We start from the raw sequence: 22,228 nt of genomic DNA on the forward strand, positions 1-22,228 counted from the left end.
AAGAGTAAATTCTAATTTCTAATTCTAAAAGTTTGATCTTCCTTCACAAACACTTAACCCACAGGCTGTACTACAATTCGTTTCTATCATGTTCATTATTTATTCAGCAGTTTTGCTCTTCAAAATATTTTAGTTGTGTTTAGGAAAAAGAAACAAACCCAAGTGACTTATGTAGTCAAATTGCACAACACAAATGGTCATCCAGAAACATTGTAAATAGACAGGTGACATTCAGTTATGAAAAATCACCTGTGTTCTGGTGTTTCTGTGGTGCTAATGCAATATTTTTTTTAATTATGTGTAACCTTCAAGTGACACAAGCCTTACATCTCAGGTATTATTTGTCTTTTTATCTCTTGGAAGCCTTTATATTGTATTGTTTTAGTTGTCATGCCTGAAAGGTGCTCTAAACTGTGAAGTTTAGGGAAAAAATGTGCTTAATCTGTAAGCCGGTGCGGGTCCTGGGTGAGCATTTACCTCAGCAGGTAAACATGAGCACACAGTGACCCAGCCAGCCCTGCTGTGTCTGTGGGTCCCATCCTGCTGCAGCCACCATGACACCAGGCACGTGGGAATGGGCAGCTCAGGCATGGATCCATCCCAGCCATCTCCAGCAAGCGCCTTCTCCAGAGCTGGTTTGCATTTAGCTGGCTCAGAGCATCAGTGCAACAAAGTGCTGTTCACCTGAGAGAGGCTGTGGAAATACCACGCAGCAAACTGGACACAAAAAAGCAGTCAAGGAAGCTGCTGATACTGTCGTCTGCTCAGAACGAGAGAAAAGTTGGATTAAAGTCACTTTGTCAAAACACCAGCGAGGTGAATGCCCTGGAGAGGAAGCTCCAGCAGGATTGTGCCACAGTGCTGTGACAGCCCTCATTCACAAGTAGCTCAGCTTCAGCATCCTGTAGCTTAATTCTCCGTGGGAAGATTAATCCCTTGGAGAAGGATTAAGCTGCAGTGAACTAGGGCCACTTTATTTCTGAATGGGAAAGGCCACACAGGGATTTAATGTACTTTATCTTATGTGCATTGATTTCACGGCTTTAGTTAATTCATCTTAACTTCCCTGAATTCCCTTGTGTGGACAAGCTTTTTGTCTGTGGAGGGGCTTTTGGAGCTGCTTGTAAAGCTCCTCGTGCAGTCCAACCAGAAAGCAGGTTGGAATGATTTCCGTGCTTCTGAAGGAGCTTATACCTGTCTAGATAGTATTAAATTACCTCTTTCTCAGATGGTTGATCCGCAACATCCTTAGAAGAACTATTTTAATTAGATTTTTTGAATGGACCAGAGAAAAAGGAGTGTTCTTAAAAGTAATCTCTGGGCTATTTTTGAAATCTCTCATGAAGAGTCTTTTCACGGCTTTCAGCTAGCATGAATTGTGTACAGCTGCACAAACAATATTTTCTCAAGATTGGACATGTCTGGCCAGTGTAGTTTAATAGGTTTCCTTGCCCAGTGGGATTTTCTTCATCTTTGGTCATGGTCCTAAGAAAACATTTTGTCTGTATGGATAAGGTGTGAGTGGAGTTTCTATTTCTTGATCCTAAAGATCTTAATCCCTTCCTCTTGGTGGCACAAGTGACACAGATATGGGTTAAGGAGCATGTTTTTGTGGGTGCTGCTGTTAAAATAATGGCATGGTTTGACTGTTGTTGGCCTTTGGGGAAAATGATTCTGTTCATTTCCTGCATAGTTAATGTGAATTACTGATAAGGTGTTTCCTGATGTCGATGAAGCATAACCCAGTTTTACTGTTCAGCTACATCATGACAATTCACTTATCAGTTTAAAATTTTGCTAAACAGTTCTTCACTGGGACACTTTATGCAACACAAAAAGACATCTCTTGTGGGTTCCACAGAAGTGTTACTATGACTTAATTCTGTAGCAGTCAATAAATATTTTGCCATTTTAATAGGCATATGAAGTACATAGGGGGCCCACATTCATGTGGAATAAGTCATGTGAGAACAGAAGTATTGAAGAACAAAGAAATGTAAATAATAGCTGAACATCAAGATACAGAAGTTTTCCATCAGTATTACTCAGTAGCAGTATTCATCAATACTGATCCCAGTGGGGCTAGGAAAATATTCTAAAATATAAAATGCATATTTATATATAAAATATGTTATGTGACATGAGCAAAAGAGACAAAATTAATTTAGCTGCTTATGACCGTTTGCACTGAAATTTGCAAATGCAGGAAATAGAAGTAAATATTTTTAAAGTCTAGCTGTGTGTTTATATATCACTGGACTAAAAGCTTTATAAATGTTCAATGTGTTCTACTGATTGCTTTTCCTCTTCTTTCACACAGCTGATTGGATTTGTGTGTGCCTGTTACGTGATCAGTATTTTCATGGAGGAGGAGGACAGCTGTAAGTACTGATACTCACCTCACCATCTCTGGAGCCAAGGTACCTGGGCTGAGACTCAGTCTTGCATTGAACTACCAAGGCAAAGAACAAAGTTGGAAAAATGGCAGAATCTGGCATTCATGTGCACAACCAATTATGCTTAAAGACTTACTTATTTAGGTACTAGCAAGTTATCTAGGTAGGATTGCACCTCTGAGCTTCTTCATAGAGATTTGTGAACCTCTTACAGGAGCCAGTCACAGTGATGAAAACTATGTGATCCATGTTGGATACATATAGATATATATGTTTCTTTATGTATGTACATTTACATTTGAATCAAAGCTCCTGAAGCCTCTTAATCTGTTTTTCCAAATGACAGCTTTATCAGCAGTAAAATTAATGGGGAAGACAGACCAAGCCATTTACAGTGTGCAGTATCACTCTGATCGATAACTAGGCAAACCTGATCTACACTTACAGGCACCTAGACCATATATTTAAAATGCTGACCCCATGCTCTTAACTTGCCTTTATCAATAAAACTCTTACCTATATACACTCATATTGTTCCAAAAGTTTGAAAATGTGCACACCTTTAAAAAATATTTCTCAAAAAGTTGTTAAGGGGGTATTGGAAAAATCTGAATGTGCCGAACAATTTGGTAGGATGCTGTGTGAAAAGTGGTTGTGAGAGTTGCCTAAGGATGTCACCATACCCACACGACTAGGATAGCCATTGGTAAAAGCAGGAGAGAGAATGGAAAAATATTGGATGAGCAGAGGAGCAAATACAAGAACAAATTAAAAAAGGGACAATATGTGATCATGTAAATTACTTCCTCTAATTTAAAATGAGGTAAACAGCAAAATAGCTCTCTCTAGGAGAAAAAAAAAAGAATTTCAATAGCATTTTATGGTTTTAGGATAAATAGCATTTATTTGTATTTATGCAACCATATAAACTTTTATTCATAAATCTTTTTACAGTTGTTTTGTTTCTTCACAGAATAGCTCTAGTGGGTGAATATCATATGAAAAAATTAATTTAGTTTTTAGGAAAACATTTGACAATATCTGGAAAATCTTATTGAAAACATAATTCAAGTAATTCATGCCTGTGGTGAGAAAGCAGACTGTTTGATTGAAAACAGTATGAAGAACTATGAACAAAATCCTTTTGCACTGCTACAAATGGTACAATGTTCAGTTCTCTATTGTCATGCAACAGACATTAGTATCAAATCTATTTTAACAATTTAATTTAGGTTTTTATTAGGAAGAAAATATATCAAAGAGATACTCAAATAAAATTGAGTGGTAAGGAGACATAAGCATGTTGTGCACGTAGTGTACTGTGGAAAGGCACAAGGAGCCTGGATAAAGATGGGTGCTGCAAAGGAGAATATGAACACTTGGAACATAAAATGTAAGGCTTGAGGAGAAAAAGCACAGAAAATGCTCCCTGGGAAAGCTGGAAGCTGCCAGATAGTCAGGAATTGGTAACACAGGATATCAGCAGAAGATGGCACAGCTGCACAATGGCTGTATAGTTTGGGATGGATAAACACAGTCTTTGGTCAGTGAAATCCAGAGACAGCTCCTTTCCATATGGCTGTGATGAGCCACGGCAGCAGCCAGGGCTTCATATGGATAGCTGGAAACCTTCTTTATGAAACAGTGACTAACTAAATTCCTGGAACAGGGAGGCTACTTTAGGTGTTAGGGAAGGCCTGCAGACTGATGAGGAAGACACAAACTCCAGTGCCTTTGAAGAATAGTCATGTGTGCACATGCACATCCACATGCAAACACAGATGCATCTGTACCTGGGAAGGCAGACTCTTCACTTTTTACACAAATATGTTATGTAACTGTTAGGTTTGTTTAGCCCTTTATAACGTGCTTCACATATCCTGTTTTAGGCATGTGTGAAAGACAAAACTCCCAGCAAAGAATATGTGTTCATGGAAACTGCAGTCATGTGCTACAGAACATTTATGGTTTACATATTCAGGGCCTCACCAAAGGGTTTTTGTCAAGTTAAGGGCCCTGTTCACTTTGAAAACTTGTCTGTTTCAGAAGAGATGGGGCCTGATTCATTTTCCTTCTATGGTGACCCCACCTAACTGTCTTTTGAGGGTTTTGAGCCATATGATACAGATGGAAATTTAAATCACTGAGAATGGAGAACTGGTGACATATTTATCAACCAATAAAACACATCAAGTTCTAAGGTGATCCAGTATGTAGAACTAACCCAGTTTCCATTCTCCTCAAACAACTCAGGGGTCTGCATTTAATTTCTGCTTGTCTTTCAGAATTATCAATAACAATTTGGTCTTCTATTATAAGTGAAAATCACCTCACTTGTCTTGGAAAGTATGGTGTAATGTTCTTTTTTAGGAATGGACAAATTTCCCATTTCAAATTTATCTAAAGACACATTTGATCTTCTAGACTCTTGTGTGAATAGGTTTTTTTGGTTGGCAGAGAACGACCTGGGGCAGGGGCAAGAGCAGTGCATAAAGGAAGGAAAAAGAGGAGCAAAGAAGTGGAATAGATACAGCTAGGAGATTTTACAACCATTGGAGAGAAGTCATTTCTGATTTGCTACTTTTTTTATTGCATTCTGAGATTCTGAACTGGATTAAAACCAAATAAACAGCTCTTTAATATCTCACTTTGTGTCTTAGTGCCCATTTGTGTTTTAGAGCCCTCTAATGCTTATAGATATATACATTAAAGACAAATGTTAACCCCTTCATAGGAATCCCACAGACATGTTTTAAATAAAGAAACATCTGTTTAAGGCACAGTCAGAAAATGGTTTGGTTTGGTTATTAGCTGAGAAGAACAGGACTTATTCTGGAGAATTTTGCATTGCTAACTTGCAGCATAATGAACAGAAAATTATTCTAGTTGTAAGTACAGTGGTGCTTCAAAACAGATTGAAAGTAGGCAGTGTTTAGGATAAAAGTCAAAAAAACTGGAACTGAGGCCAATTTTATGCATTTTAATATGATGCAGCAGATTTTTTTCTTAGGTAGATGCAGCTATTCCATCATATTTTAGCAGTGGTTTGCACAGAATAAATTCTCAGCCATCTGAGAGTCAAAGCCTCCCTAATTAAATATACTCTGCAATATTCAGTGCATCAAGTTAACCCCAGTTCTTGGTCTGAAAGCCATCAGGCGGACTTAAAAATTAATAATAGCTGCCTGTTTAGCCTCTGTGCAATGCTTGAATGGATTTTGAGCGTGACATTTCATCTGATGGACACTTTTCTGAACAGTAATAATGCTTGAGGAAATATTTTTTTTCCCACTATTGCTCACCTTGCCTACATTTCATACTGTAGTTAACTTTTACTAAGAAGGAAGATGATAACAGGTCAAAAGGAATGAATAAAAAAAGACATGTAAAAGGCACACTGCTGTAGTGGGGTTAATACCTTCCATCATTCATCTTAATGAAAAAGTCTATTTATATCTCTTCCCTTCATTTTTTCATTTCTTTCTTTGTAGATCTATCAATCTCTATAAGCCCTTTTGAAGGAATAGAATATGTGAAATCTGTAATCATAAAAGCCTGTCACTATACTGTTTGTGAATCATTTTCTCCTAAAAATGAACTCAGAAACTGGTTTCCACCTTGTCAGAGTTACTGTTTTAATTCAGTGGAGTCTGGAGACTAGGCAAAATATGTTGCTAAAATCATGATTAAATTTCTAAATAGTTTCTGGACATTTTTGAAAACAGTTGATAGCACTATTACCACTAAATACTAATTCGTAAATGTGACACTGACACATGTCAGAAGTGACAGTACTGTACTGGATTTTGTGGAGTGGAAACTGATTTGTAAACAAATTCCATAGGGAAATAAATCAGAGGGGAAGGTTTACCACAAAACTACAATTGTGATTTCAGCGTTTTTGTAAAAGTGAGGCTGAAACTCCAAAGGGCCAGTCCAAGGAAACTTAAACCTCTTTTGTGCATGAGCAAAAATAAAGGAAAGGGCTTCCATTCACCATGAAGATTTATCCCCTAAATGAAGACACAGGAACAAACTTAATAAAGAAAAAAAGGATTATTTTTGGCTGTCCTCTATGCTAGTCATATTCAGAGCTCAGCTGCTCTTTCAGAACAGAGAGGAAGATGAGTTTGTTTTTACAAATTACAAGTTACCCCATATTGTAGTACCAATATGACCCTCCATATGCCATCATTAGAAAAATATTAAGTAAAGCAAGATACGTTATTACTTCCTCTGAAAAACTACTGCATTGCCTTATCTGACATATGGCATTACATTCATACACACCATTGAGCATCTGTTGTCAGTAATCAAACAAGAGAGAAAGAATTTTACATCACATTTAATTTAATATTTATAGTTACACAGTAGGTCCAGTGGTGATAAATTTCTCATAAATGTGCTATTTTTTTGAAAAGTGAATGAAGAACTAGCTAGCAATAGCTAATATTATATGTATTTTATTATCTTTATATATAAGTATCCAAGTTTCCTTAACTAAGGAGTTTTTGGGAACCCACTACTACTATCTTTACATTAATTGCAACAGTACATGTATTCGAGTCTGTTTACCTTCTGAGAAGTGATAAAATGTTTGATATCAAGGATCACCAAGAAGGAGGATTCTGCACTACATTGCTGTTGGGCAATACAAGAATCAAACATCCCCAGGCAACAACTGTCCTAAATTACCTCCCTGAAAATGAGGACTTACGAAGCTTGTCAGAGAGCAGCACAGGTCATTGCTGGGCTTTAGCACTCACCAGTCTCACCTTTAAACCATAACGACTTGATACATTGAAACAAAATGTGTTGTTACTGACCAGTGGATGAATATGCTTGACACAGACTTTTTAAATGATAATAAGTTTTACTGCTTGGCAGTGAGACAGCACTATAGCTGCCAGGTTGACAGCATTCTCCTGACTTTAGCGTTTCCGGAAAGTGGGACTGACTATCAGAATTTTTGGAAGGCTTGAAAGCAGTTTACATTTCTATTCATCTGGATGAGAAACCCAAACCACCAGAATTTTGATTGACCTGTATTGGAAAAACAACAGAATCAGGTATCTTTGCCAGGTGTGCATATTGCAGGCATAGAATAGTAGTGGATTCATAACCAAATGTATCCTGTTTTTACAGAACAGAACAGTTTTGTGAAAATAAACAAATGTGGCCTCCTGCAGAGATGAAGAGTCCAACATACCTGTCCCCTGTGGTCTGTGACATCTGGAAAGACAGGGAGCCCAGCCAATGCCACAGGTGGTTGCTGCTGCTCCTCTTACTGAGGTGCTGCCTGCATTTCAGGGCAGCTCATTCCCTGCTAGCAGCTGCTGTCATCATCTTGCAGATGCCTACCATGAACTGAGGGAGAGGTTGTGGTGTGACCAGAAATGTCACCAGGCATGTCCAGGGGGCTTCCTCAGTTCAGCTGTGGCCCAGGACATCCCCACCAGGCATTTAATGGAGACAAATGTCAGGTTGCAGTTTGTGTAGACTCTAGAGGTCTGTCCAGCTGGAGTTTGTTGATTAGATGCAGACTCACCTGTTTACTACCCTACTTATTCCTGATTCCAGTTTGTCCTGTAATGGAAATATAAAGGATAAACCTCTATTCTAACAACACTTTATGGTCTAACAACATTTTATGGTCCTACAGTCCTGTTGGTGTGCTCTTATTCATCATTAGCCTTAGTGTGTGAATTACCTGAAAATGCATCCTCATTCCTACTAACACAGTGACTTCTGAAGCATTTAATGAAGGAAGAAATACTGGAGGGACATTACACTATTTAAGTTACCTCTACATACTCTTTCAGTTTATTTTTTGTTTCTTTTTTTTTTTTTTTTACATTCAGTTATCATGCAATGCCTGAGAAAGCATTTGTTCTAGTTCCTATGGAAACATATGGATAGATATAACACACACAACCAAGGGTAAATCTTTGAGGTGGTGCAAATTAAAAGCAATTAAACAATATAAATATAAATACTAGGAAAAAATCTTGATTCTAGATAGGTTATTGGCAAAATATTGCAGCAAAGGCATGATCCCCCCTTCTGGTTTTTTCTGTTTCAAAATATTGGATGAATAATCTGTCACAGGAAAGCAAATCTAAAAAATATATATATATATACTCATGCAACTGTGTGCTTTTACATTCCCCTAGCAAAATGTACAAAATGGTCTTCATTTCCAGTTGTATTCTCCATTGACTGTTGCAGAACACTGTTGAAGCTAAGAGATTGTCTTTACATAATATATGGTGCACAGTGTAGGAAAAGGGAGGTCTTAACTGTGGAAGATTTCTAGCAGCAGCAGAAGTTACCTCCTTGAAAGTACCTTATGTTTCATATGGAATTCAAAATGTAAGGTTTGTCCAGACAGGGTGCAGACAAATTGGAAGGAAATGGCATAATCTAAATAGTGTGTGAGCTTCCAATTTTTCATTGGAAGAACATAGCTTACTCTAAGGTGTGAATCAAATAACTTGAGGAAATCCCCCTTGAGTTTCTGAACAAATTCAGTAGAATATTTTAGTCTGTCTTCAGTAAAGAATTCATTTCTTACTGTTGGTTGGCTTGAATAGGTATGAAGATAACAGTCAAGACACCATTTCCATGCAAGCCAGCAGCTCATTCATTTTTCATTAAGGAAGGGGATAAATCACTCAAATGATGAGAGTACCTCCAGTGCATTCCCACAATTCCTCCCTTAAGCACAAGTCAGAAATTTCTTCCTGAAATTCAGTAGAAAAGAATCACCTCAATCACTTCAGGAAAAAAAAAAAAATACTGGATATTCTCCAGAATATTAGTATGTCACAGCAGCAGTGATAAACACACAGTACAGCTTTGAAATGTTCTTGTGTGGGTGAGGAAATCCCAAGTGCCCAGAGCCAGCTGTACCTGGCACTACAGACAGCTCAGTGGGTGAGGCATATTCTCCTCTGCTTCATACATTGAAATGATACTTGGTCATTTTGATCAAGCTGGACTTCTCCATTCATTCTTTTTTTGTACAAAGATGAGGAAGAGTTTAGGAGTGTAAAATTTCATATTATTTTTAAGATCTCTGTTATACCAATGGCTTGTGTGAGTGTTCAGCTGCCAAAAGATACAGAGCTGCAATCACTAGCTTCCATCCACAGTTTTGGATTCTGACTGTAGAAATATGCTCATGTATGATATGTAGTCATTTATATGAGCCTTCGGGAGCACAGGTAAAGTATTTAGAAATATCTGTATGGAAAGCAAAATAGATTTTATGTACTATTTTCAGAAAGCACTCATACAGTTTTCTGTACAGATAAACGTGTCAGAACAGTATCATATCATGAGACAATTTTACCAATTTTTATAAATATGTACATGTATATATATGTATATATGTGTGTAGGTGAATATGTATATCCATATGGATGAGTATGTAGTTGAATATATACATATTTTGGTTCAAACACAGGTATATGCAGACTGCCCTTAACTTTGAATTGATTTCCAGACTGATAGCTAGAGTTTTTAAAGATTAGTTCACTACTACCTGATTGATTTCTGTTTTACAAATACAATTAGCATTAAGCATTTCCACCATTGATTCAGAATATTCAAACTAGATACATGGAAGAATATTTTTACAGTGAGGATGGTGAAACACTGGAAGAGGTTGTGCAGAGAAGTGCCAGGTGCCCCATCCCTGGAAACAAAACTCAAAGTCAGCAGCCTGATCTAGATGAAGATTTCCCTGCTCAGTGCAGTGGCGGTCAGACTACATGGCCTTTTAAAGATGTCTTCTAAACCAAATTATGGTGATTTGGTGATTCTATGAGTATTATATGCCATATAACATATAAATATATATATATATCTATACATATACATACATACATTTGTACATTTGTACAACTATCTACAAATTCAACAAAGGCAGATGCAAGGTCCTGTACCTAGGGAAGAATAACCCCCTGCACCACCGCAGGCTGGGGCTGACCTCCTGGAAAGCAGCTCTGCAGAGAAGGCCCTGGGGGTCCTGGTGGGCAACATCTGTCCATGAGCCAGCAGAGCCCTGGTGGCAAAGAAGGCCAATGGTGTCCTGGGCTGCATTAGGAAGGGCATTGCCAGCAGGTTGAGGGAGGTGATCCTGCCCCTCTACTCAGCCCTGGTGAGGCCACATCTGGAGGACTGTGTGCAGTTCTGGGCTCCTCAGGAGAAGAGAGACATGGAGCTCCTGGAGCAGGTCCAGCAGAGGGTTACAAAGAGCATTAGGGAACTGGAGCATCTCTCTTATGAAGAAAAGCTGAGGGTGCTGGACCTTTTCAGTCTGGAGGAGAGATGAATGAGAGGAGAGCTTATCAATGCATACGGACATCTTAAGGGCAGGTGTCAAGAGGATGGGGCCAGACTCTTCTTGGTGGTGCCCAGTGACAGGACAAGGGCTAGTGGTTACAGGCTCAAACACAGGCAGCTCCACCTGAGCATGAGAAAAAAAAGTCTTTAAGGGAGGCAGGGCATGGGAACAGGCTGCCCAGAGAGGCTGTGGAGTCTCTCCCTCTGTAGATATTCACCAATAGCAACCTGCTGTAGGTGAACCTGCTTTAGCAGGAGGGTTGGACTACATGATCTTTGGAGGTCCCTTCCAACCGCAACAAGCCTGTGATTTTGTGATAGAAGAGAATTATCTTCAAGTAGGAATATATTTATAATAATGCAGTTTTGTTTAAACTGGAGATCATACCTTTCTCTTAAGATTTTTTGTTTACTACTGTAATAAATAATATTCTTATTAGAATGAAATTACAATTCTGATTTTAGGGGTTATATCATTTAATGAGAGTTCCTTGATAGTGCTTAGATCCATGCATTGCTTCCTTACTCCCAAATACACAATATGCCCATTTTTTTTAACTGGCTCATTTGATTCTAGTTTCTACTAACCTAACTTAATATTGATTTTGTTTTAGTCTCCACCTTCCACCTCCTTGGCCTTTCTGTTTAAATTAGATCTGTTTTTAAATGGATGCTATCCCAAGCCCCAGTTGCCAGCACCTTAGCCTTTTCACTTAAATTGCATCTATTGTTAAATCAATCTTACTCCAGCATCCAGTGTTGCTCCCTTGAGCTTTCCACTCAACATCACATACAGGCCTAAGTGGAGCCCATTCCTGTCTGTATCTTTCATCCAGCTGCTCCATTAAAATGAAACCTCTTCACAAATCCATTTTCCACTTCCAGTAGTGGTCCTCTTACTTCTTCATTTCTGAACAGCGACAGCTTTGTGTCTGTTTTAGTTTGTGGAGCTTTAAAAGAAACTTTTCAGACTCCCACTCTTCTGTGTAAATGCTATCTCTCCCAAAACTTAACTGTCATGCATATAGGTAATCCTAATTTCTGGGTCTCAGCTTAAGTAACATCCATTTCATTGTTGCTGCTGCCTGAGTGGTGACTTCCCAATCAGCAAATCATGCCTAAGATCTCTGTCTTGTAAAAACTGCTGCCTTTGGTGTGGGAAGTGTAAGCTGCAGCAAATGATGTGCCCCCGGAATGAAGGGGTGTGCTGAGCCAAGGAGGGCACAGGATTAGTCAGGCTCTACACTGGGCTGTAAATTGTCTTTCTTATATGCTGATAAGGAATCTGGGAATTCAGTGAGCAATGAACAGTTACAGTTGAGACAACTGTACCCACAGCTACCGTGATATGATGCATAACTCAACCTGTTTGACAGACTCAACAGTCTTGTAGATGAATTAGCAGTTTAGGTGGTCAGAGTTCTCAATGCATTTTCCTTTATGCCCATGCCCAGCCTGCTAGAGAGATGGTGCGGTTTCATCTCAGAAGAAAGAAAAGTCCTCCCTTCTTCTTTACAGATAATAGCCTCAAAAATTAAAACAGCTCCATGCAGACCAGCTGAGCTGAGAGACTGCCGATAAGGTTTGTTCACAATTCTAATAGCACAAAGCTTTGAAATACAGCAGTAGAAAAGACAAAGGTGCTCATTTCCTGTTTTAAGGGAGTATCCATGACAAAAATCATACAATATATAATCATACAAATCTCTTTTAGTCTAATGGGTTCTAGTGTATGTAATCATACATTATAGCCTTAGAGGATATTCAAGCTGCTGTGCAAAGCAGGTACCATAAATTCAAGAGGAGATGGCTAACCAGCACAAATAAATGAAGTACATTGGACCAAGCCATAAATTTCAGGTCACGGTCAGGTAAATTTTGAAGATAATTTTATTTGGTGATAGATACTTTCTCAAAATGTAACAAAACTGAAAAAAAATGAATAAGAATTAACTATACACCATTTTACCCATCTTTGAAAGTCTCAGGTCTGAATCTCATAAATCTAAAGGTAAGGAGCATCTTCCACCAAGAAAAGTTGTTGGTTTTGTTTAGAAGAGAAAGGGATAAGGTCAAAGCAAGAGAAAGACCCTTGCAAATAAAGTATCACAAGAATTACTTAGAAGAACCACAGTCACAGAATGAGAGAAAGGAGCAGCTAAGTCACTTGGTCAGAGCATGGTGCTAATTAACACCAAGGTTGTAGGTTTGATCCCTGTATGGGCCATTCACTTAAGAGCTGGACCCAGTGATTCTTGTGGGTCCCTTCCAATTCAGAATATACTGTGATTAAAATATTGAAACTAATTTAGGTGATTGTTTGCTAAACACTTTTCTTTCTCCTGTGAAATTCTTACCTATTCTTTAATTCTCTTTACTGTGCTTCTGATGTCATCACAATTCAACCTTTCATAAAGTAACCTTTAAAAATTCTTCCTGTTTTAAACTTTGACTTGTTGTCTACATGTTGTGCTTTTTAGATTTTCTAGTTCTACTATTTCAGCAACCTTAATGGTTTCAGTATAGAAGATAAGCAAGATTTATAGCAAGAGGTGTTGTCTTAACAAATCAGGAGATATAGCTGTTACGGTTTTCCAGCTGGGCCAGTTGGTCAAATAGAATATATTGCCTGTTCCTAGAAAAGCTGTTTTTCAAGAAGGCTACGTTATATTTATTGCATTTAGTCTGTACTGCTGATGTGCTTTATTTACTCTGTATCATAACGAGTCTTTCGCTTACTGGGGCTCTGTAATTTGGGTCATAGCTGGACTCACTTTAAACTTCATTTGACATTCTTTTGCCTTGAGTCAGTAAATATACAGTTGGCTTTGTTAGCAGTAATTTAATCTAAGTTCATCTGTGTTTTTCTCAATATCACAGATTAGATACAGCAAAATTAAGTGATACTATGTGACTCTGACCATTTATATGATGCCTCTTATTCCTTAGCATTGATTTCTACTCATTTTCTTTTCCTCCTTAATCATGACAGTATGTTATTTTGGAGGACTGAAGTTTGAGAGTTGCAAGGTTTTCATAAAAGTGTCTTTTTACTTCATCTTTCTTGAGGGAGAGTTTTTTTATGGATGAGGGCAGTATTGCATTATCTTTCTTTTTCATTTGCAGATTGATTCACTGGTGGCTTCAAAGTGGTATTAATCCTGTTACAGACTCTACTCCAGACATTCATCCTTCTCCTCATACGAAATGATACCACTTTCTATGGTATGGAGAATGAAAACCATTCTCCTTGCCATCATGTTTGCTAACACATGTGATATTTCTTTTTTCACTCCATCGTATATGAGAAGACCACTGGCTATTGTAAGCTCCCATTTTATAATGCTCTACCTTCTTAGTTCTCTTTTTAAAGTTGAGAAAGTAGTGATTTTATGTTTTGGGGTGTTAAGAAGCTAATTTAAGTTGGTGACAGAGATGGTAATATCAAAAGCAATATTAAGAGAAGAGAAAGTTGACTGGAATATGAAGATAGAGCAGGAAGCACTTGGATGTGGTTAAGTAGTAAACTTAGCGGATATATTCACAATGGGTCTAAAATGCTGGATGGTCATATATTCTGGGGTAGACTGAGGATACCATAGAAGAACTTGATAGTGCATTTACTGGGGCTGGAAAAGGCCCACACGATACTGATAAATAATATAATAATATTAATAATAAATATAATAAAATATTATTTTTCTGGCTTCCTCATCTTGAAAAACTAAAAGCAAGAAGAAACAGATTAGAGCTTGTTGATTTGTGCTTATTGACAGGGATAAAAAATTGAAAGGAAGATATTGAAAATCTGGAGATCACGGAAGGGATTTATCCACTTCTGTTTCCTATCTGTAGACTTTGATTCAGAGAAGGCACAGTAGGACCACAGGCTTCTGCTGGGAGGGTTTTTCTGCTGGGATGAGGAGACGAGGGCTCCACCAGTGCTGGAGACAGCATTGCCTGCTTAGCAGAGGAAAAAAGGTAGTTTGGATCTAAAGACACTAAAACCCTGGGAGATTTGTGGTAGAAAACTTTGGGGTCTGCCACCTCAAGGATTGGAGCAGACCACCCCTAAGGGAGGTGTTGCTGTGAGTGCAGTGTAGATGCAGGGTGGGGAGCGCATACAATGCCCCACACGAAGGAGCAAATGTCGTGGTGAAGCAGGATTTCTACACAGAATATCACTCATAGTCATGAGGGCAAAGGCAGAGTGATAAATGAGGAGGAGGATGAGGAAATGGAAACGGCCTCATCTGAAATGGAGAAAGATGTTACAGAGTGTTAATGGGTTTGATGTCATAAAGTGGCAAATAGCATCAGATCAGTATTCTTTTGAAAAAGCTGATACCTGACCTCTCAGGCTGCTGGAAGTACAAGTTTTAGCACCTGTAGCAAGCTCAAGATATCAAGTCTTTTGAGGTAAAGATGGTAGTTCTGTACCTGGATCCCAGCAAAGTCAGCTGCTAATAAAGGAAGGGCCAGGGAAGAAGGAGACTTCCCTGACTGACAGCAAAAGGTATTAATGGGCAGGCATGTTAAGCAGATTTTAAAGCAAATTAAAAAAGAGTTATAAAGGAAAGGAAAATTGCAACATGGGCTGAATGTGACAGAGCTTTAGTCAGTGAGACCTTTGAAGTGGATGTGCACAGTTCCCTTTATAGAAAACTTCCCAAAAACGCTGCAACACAAAACTCATAAAAGGCAGAATTAATTGCATTATAAACTAGCAAATGGAAAACTTTAAAATGGAAAACTCAAAGTTACTGGATCATACAGAACAGAAACAAGAGGCTTGTAGCATTTCCTCCAGTGTTTTCTGTGTCTACATAGTTGAGAACCATTTGAGCCTCAACCAAGTCTCCGGCTTCCTGACTTGCAGGGTATTCTGCTTGGCCTCCCAAGTTCTTCTTTCCATCATCTCTAAGGCCCACCTGGTTTGCTGCTCCCTACTGCAGCCTCTGCTTGAGGAGCAGGTTGGCAGCTCCTTCCCTCTCTGGCTTGCATCCTGTGCTGTGCTGTGAACACACACACTCTCCTGAATGTCCTTGGCTCACTTCACTTTTTCTAAGACAAGTAAAGATACAAACACATGAAGCAAGTATCATGTCATAGAGGATGATAATAGCAAATTTCAGAAGCAGTTTTTCATCCCTAGGAAGATAGAAAGCTGGAAAAAATACAGAACCACTCGGTAGTAAGAAGAATCCCTCCAGTTCTGTAACCTACTTTTTTAAGATAAAATTAATGTTCTGATGTTGTGAATGGATGATGTGAACTTTCTTCAATACATAGAAATCCTTTCCTCCAAATGTTGCACATGTTCTAATATGTCATGTGTTTGATCTTGCAAGTACTTTTTCTCTAGGAATTTTATCCTTAATTATTTGTTAGCATTGAACAAGTTCGGCATTAATTTTAAAAATAGGGAACATTAATTTCACATACTAAAATATCAGTGACTTGTAGTTAAGGTTAGAAAAATCAGTTGTGATATTCTTGGGTATATAATAACCAGGCAGTTATAAATACCTCAAAAATAAATAATTGGATCATACTGAAAAATAACTGAAGCCAAAATAAATTCTATGGATACAAAGAATGACAGGCCAGGAATAGAGCCCTGTGGGACTCAACTGATAGAAAAAAAAACCCTAACAACTTGAAAGAACAAAACACCTAACTTGCAACCTAGCAATGAACTGTAAGTGGAATAGATCAATTCCAATTGGTCTGAGCATCTGCACTGAACATTTTTTAAAGAATGCTGTAGTTTATGGCATCAAACTCAGCAGTAATATAAAGGCACACTAATACATAGCGTGTATTCCTGAATCAGAATACCAAAAAAAGATCAAAGCATAACTTCAAAAAGCAGATTCAGAGCTCTGTCTCTTTTGAAGTCAACTTGGACACATTTATTGTGAAGATCACATGTCTAGAGGTGTGACTGAAGCTGTAACAGCCTTCTGTACAATAGTCTTGGGACTATTTGAGCTGTCATTTTAGTGGATAGACTGGATATGTGTTATCAGAACTCAATGGCATATTTCTCTCCCAATATTGTGTGAATGTAATTGATAAATGTAGCTTCTGGGCATTTAATATCTTTTATGCATGGTTTATTTTTCCTTTGCAGTCTTAATTTGTACATAGGCAGTATAACTTAAAGTAACTTAAGGAGGGAATCATGGAACATTCTGCACCAAAAGGGAATAGATCAAGAAGGGTGTCAGAAAGAGGAAAATCAGTAATTAATGAAGAGTGATTTTTCACAATTTCACATCTCTAATTTTATCACTGTATTAAAAATTATCTAGGGAGTTTTAATTAGAATTGTTTACAATTTACTTTGGTCATATGCAGAAAGAAGGCTACCCTTCACTGTATTTGAAATTTCATACTAGAACTAGCAATAGCACCTTTAAATACAAGTCTTGAAAAAAGACCCCCACAGCTTTATTTGTTTGAAACATTTTTAAATACAACTTCCTTATATTGGTATTCTCACTAGGATGATAGCATTTTCATTAAAATGAGGAACAGAAAAAAATAGTGACCTATATAGGAAGGAAAATTATCATCAGACATACTTAGTTCGAATTGCATTGCTGAAGAACAACGTAAGTCATAGGCAGCTATGCTGAGATGTATGGAATGGTTGATGCCCAAGGTGATAAGTATTTAGAGAGAGTAGAATATGACATTTTAAACTAAAATGAAAAACTATTCCTCATCAAATTAAACTTTGCATATGGGTTGGCAGAAAGCATAATGTCACAAAAAATTGATGTCTTCCAAAGCCTAAAGGAAACAATTTATACATACCTGCAGCTTAAAGGATATTTTTTTCTGATACTAAATTAGTGATAGTAAACTTGTGATAAGTCTTTTCCTACATGCCTTATGTGTGATAACCATACTTTTCTAGGGACTTTTACCATGTAGTGGCCAGGAGTCCTTAATGACTTGAAAGTCACTGAAAAATACTTACTTATAGGGGAAAAAAACCCAACAAAACACCATAATGGGGCAGCCTGTCACTTAGTTTCAGTAATGGGATGGTATGGCTGTAAATAGCTTTCAAAGGCATGGCACTGAGAAGATATTTGAAAGATACTTTCAGATTTGGAATGACTGGGGAGGTCTGGGTTAAGAAGGTTGGAGCAATCTTCACTTCCTAACATCTTAGATCTTCTTCATACTTCCTTCGTCTTACTGGGCAGTCATGTCCTTGGAGAATAAATGATATTGATATCTTGGATGTCACATCACTGATGAAATGAGGCAAGAGTCCAGTAGCAAATATCATAGATAAAATTTCCATGCCAGTGCCCTTTCTAAGGCAGCTTGTGAGAGGTTCCTTCATGTTACAAGGTAGAGCAGTTTTTTAAATTATGATCTATCCCACTGGTGAAGACAGAAGAAAATCTGGTGCAAGTATCTTAATAATTACTGTGGAACATTGAAATATTCCTCTCCTAGCTTCCAGTAATAAAAAATTAAGTAAAAGGTTGTCTCTTAGTAATTTTCTACCACTTTAGCCTGTTTTAACCTGATTACCATCTGCCAGTACTTTATAGAGACAGAGCAGAAATCAGAGCGCCGCATATGATTACTGATGTCTCTTCTTCTCCCTTTCTTAATTGTCTTGCACTCATTTTCCCTCCTTTATTCCTCTACATAAATGAGAAGCTATGCCTGTGATCCTGTAATGGAATGTGTGATTCTTCTGCTACATGGCTTGAGACGTAGGTGCTCAGGCTTAGTATGAAGAGGGGAAAATGGGTAGTATTGACTCCAGACAGATAGCTGGGTCAGCTGGGCTGGAGCAGTGAAAGCTGTAAGGGCAGTGGATCTCTTGAGGGTAAAAGGCAACTGAAAAAGTAGACACCCTAGGAAAAGACATGCTTATCTGGAAAGTTTACGTAAGCTACAACTGCAAACATTGGAAAGTCCAAAGTTTGGACTTTATGCATGTAGCACTGACTTATCATCAATCCCCCAGTTTTGCTTCCTCTTTCTAATTGATTTTGGTTCCTTTTCTGATAGTTACACCCTCCTCAGTTGCATACCTTTTCTTAATGAATGTAATTGCATTGATGTATTGCCATTCAAAAAAATCTCAGTACAAGGAAAATAATTCAGTGCAAAATAGTATTTAGAACCCCACAGGTTAAGAAAATCTTCTGTATATAAAAATACAAGTTTGAGCAGCTGCTAGTCTGCCTCTCTCTTGGACAGGGGACAGCTGGAGGTGCCAACCATTCGAGCCATCAGCTTTGGGGCTTACTTGCATTTATAAAACAGGGAGGCAAGCATCAATAGGATCTAAGGTATTCCAGGCCAAGAGACTTCAGGATTTACTAAGAATTGTGCTATCACCATATTGCTGCTCTGTTCATACCCTGCACCTCCAGACATGCTTAGAATTTGCCAACTTTGAAAGAAGAAATTAGTAATATACCAATGAGCTGACAAGCTCTGGCAGCTGTTTGCACAGGGCTTGCCAGCAGGTCAATGGGATATTGCCAGAGAAGCTGAATTCCAGATGAGAGGGTGGAAAAGAAGAAAGGATTTTTTTTTTTCTGAGCTCTGATTCTTTTACACAAGCTTCAAACGAAAGCAAATTTTAACTTGCATATGGGTGAATGCACTGGATAAATAGTAGCAAGGCAACCCGAAATGTCATCAGTCTAGAAAAGAATAACCCTCAAAATTACTGATGACAGTGGATACACTTTCTTCAGCCAGCAGCATACTGCAGTTTTCTCACTCAGGCAGATTATGACAACCGTTCCTCTGATATGGCCCGTGAATGAATGAACATCACTTTAATGGACTGCCTGCGGTGGACAGTCAGTACAGATTTGCACTTCCAAGCACAGCAGGTAGTGAACTCTAAAGGAACATTTCACACTGGCCATTAAGCATCCAGCATGACCACAAAACTGAGGTGGTACAAGAAGAGAGCAATTCCCTGGGAATAGGGATCATGTTTTGCAGCCAGCTGCAGATAAAATAACGAGCTTCTGCTGTAACCTGCTATTATCTGTGGGATGCTAAAAAATCCTCTCCCTAGGATTTTAAGTTTCTCTCTGCATGACTGCAGTTAATGACTGGACTACATGGGGTGTTCCTTGTTTAGTGACTGAATATCCCTACTGCTAACAAGTTGTGGTTGTTGGTTTGGTTTGGGTTTTTTTAATTTAACGCATAGTACTATAGCACACTGTTTTTTAACTGAACTTTCTTCCAGGCTTATGCAACTTTCTGAAGCTATTTAGTGTAGCTCTATGAATCTGTGGTAGAAATTATCCATAATCCATTAATCAGGTAGAAATAAAAAACCACAATTATTTTATATAATCCTTAAATCAATGTTTTCCCCATGGAAAACCTATATGAATGTTGCTGCTATTTACTTTTGGCCATTTAAATACAGGTAGGTATGCATCCAAAAGTTCATTCAGTGTGAAGTTTTAAGATATTTGATGCCTTCTTGCACTGAAATGTACATAGTAATGTCTTTGCCTCCAATGAAAAGAAAAATTCAATTTTCTTTGTTTAATGGCCATTTGTGGTCTTAGTCCTGGAAGACTACTAATTATAAGGGATGAAAATACCAGGTAAATCAAAACTAATTTTTAAAACTTAAAGTAACTTATAATTCAAATAATTGATGATCAATCTTCATATTAAAGAGCTATCAGCCATAAAATAGAGTGCATAATGAAAAATGGCACATTCCATTGCCTTGTGCAGTAGAACAGCTTCTTGCCTTGAGAATGAACTTCACATGAATTTTATGGTGAACTTCAGCTTTAATACTACATAAGACATCTTGGATTGCAAAAGAGAAAGCCTCAGCTAAACAGGTTTGAGCAGCTCATCTCAACACTTGCTGGATGGTGCTATTAAATATATTCTCTTTGTCAGAACAAAGACACGTCTGTTGTCAATCATTAATACATCTCAACTTCATTTCCTGCTCAAAACGAATTGTTGGTAGAAAGGCCAGTTACTTTAAATTCTCTCCCTGCTTACAATTGCAGATGATGATTGTGATTGCTGAGAGGAATGATGTGCGGTTCTGAAGTGGTGAATTGCCTCAAAAACATTCTTTTAGCTCCTTGTGTTAACATGTGCTCAATTTAAAAAAAAAAAAGACAAAACAAAAAACCACCAGGCCTTTGGAAATCAGGGAAAACTAAAGTACATAACAAAAAAAAATCACTCTGGATGTGATTTATTCTAAAAAATTGCTCAGTAAATATGTAATGTATTAGACATCTAGCATCCAGTGAGGTTCCCAGCACATGAAGGAGATTGATCCGTTAAAGCACATCCAGAGGAAGGACACCAAGTAGATTAGAGGGATGGAGCACCTCTCCTATAAGGAAAAGCTGAGAGAATTGTGATTGTTCAGCCTGGAGAAGAGAAGGCTTCAGGGTGACCTTATTGTGGCCTTCCAATACCTGAAGGGAGCCTAAAAGAAAGATGGAGAGGGATTTTTTATAAAGAGCATGTAGTAACAGGATGAGGGGGAATGGCTTCAAAAGAAAGAGAGTAGATTAGATATTAGGAAGAAGTTCTTTACTGTGAAACTGAGGAGACACTGAAGCAGATTGCCCAGAGGAGCTGGATGCCCCATTCCTGGAAGTGTTCAAGGCCAGGTTGGATGAGGCTTTAAGCAGCCTGCTATAGTGGAGGGTGTCACTGCCCATGGCAGAGGGGCTCGAACTAGATGATCTTTAAGGTCTTTTCCAACCCAAACTGTTCTGTCATTCTATGGTTTTAAAAATCAACTTTTACAACAGTTCATCTGCAAGTATTTCCTCTGAAAGGGTTTGATCCCATTAGTGCTGAAGTAGATTTTAATGTATGTTATGTCATTTAGTGACAACATTCTGGAGGAGAGCTGCAACATGAAAGAAATATGGTAAAAAGAGGAGGTGCAGATAGGCTGGGACTGGCACTCAGGCTGGGCAAGCTCTTCGGCACATTATGTCCTGCTCAGACAGTTTTAAGAGAACAGTCTTTCTTGGGGCAGAGGTGATGCTGTATGACTGAAGTACATCAAGTTCAGTTTTCAGCCATATTGCACCATTTCTGGACTCAGGAGGAGAGGCAAACTAAAGTCAACAGGAGCATTTCCACAGACTTCAGTGAGTATTTCACTAGTCTGTCAATCTCTAAACCTCATTTTCCTGTCGTCTCCTCCCAGATAAGCACTCTTTATTGGTCTACCTAGTGCACACATTGACTGGGAAGGGATTGTTTTTTCATTAGCTGTTCATACAGCAATTAGCAGAATGAGTTTCAAAATTCTGCTTAGGACTTTTGTATATATGCCTATATATAAACAAATGAAGGAAGTTGCTTTCCATGCAAACAAAGAGTCCTAATGTACTGTGAATTTATCAGCTCTGGACATGTCTGCTAAAAGCCCTTTGAAATCAATAGAATAATCTTTTCCACAAACC

At 38.2% G+C, this 22,228-nt stretch overlaps 1 protein-coding gene across 1 annotated transcript in view; it reads left to right on the forward strand.

Moving 5' to 3' along the window:
• The window catches only part of NKAIN3 (Na+/K+ transporting ATPase interacting 3), a 181,577-nt gene that overhangs the window by 153,699 nt on the left and 5,650 nt on the right, over positions 1 to 22,228 (forward strand). Inside the window, exon 5 of the mRNA XM_008644978.2 lies at positions 2,321 to 2,381. Within this exon, the coding sequence (XP_008643200.1) occupies positions 2,321 to 2,381 (61 nt within the window). The remainder of the gene's footprint in view (positions 1 to 2,320; positions 2,382 to 22,228) is intronic.

The sequence above is a fragment of the Corvus brachyrhynchos genome, unplaced genomic scaffold, assembly GCF_000691975.1.
Source record: "Corvus brachyrhynchos isolate BGI_N302 unplaced genomic scaffold, ASM69197v1 scaffold60, whole genome shotgun sequence".
Taxonomy (NCBI): Eukaryota; Metazoa; Chordata; class Aves; order Passeriformes; family Corvidae; genus Corvus; species Corvus brachyrhynchos.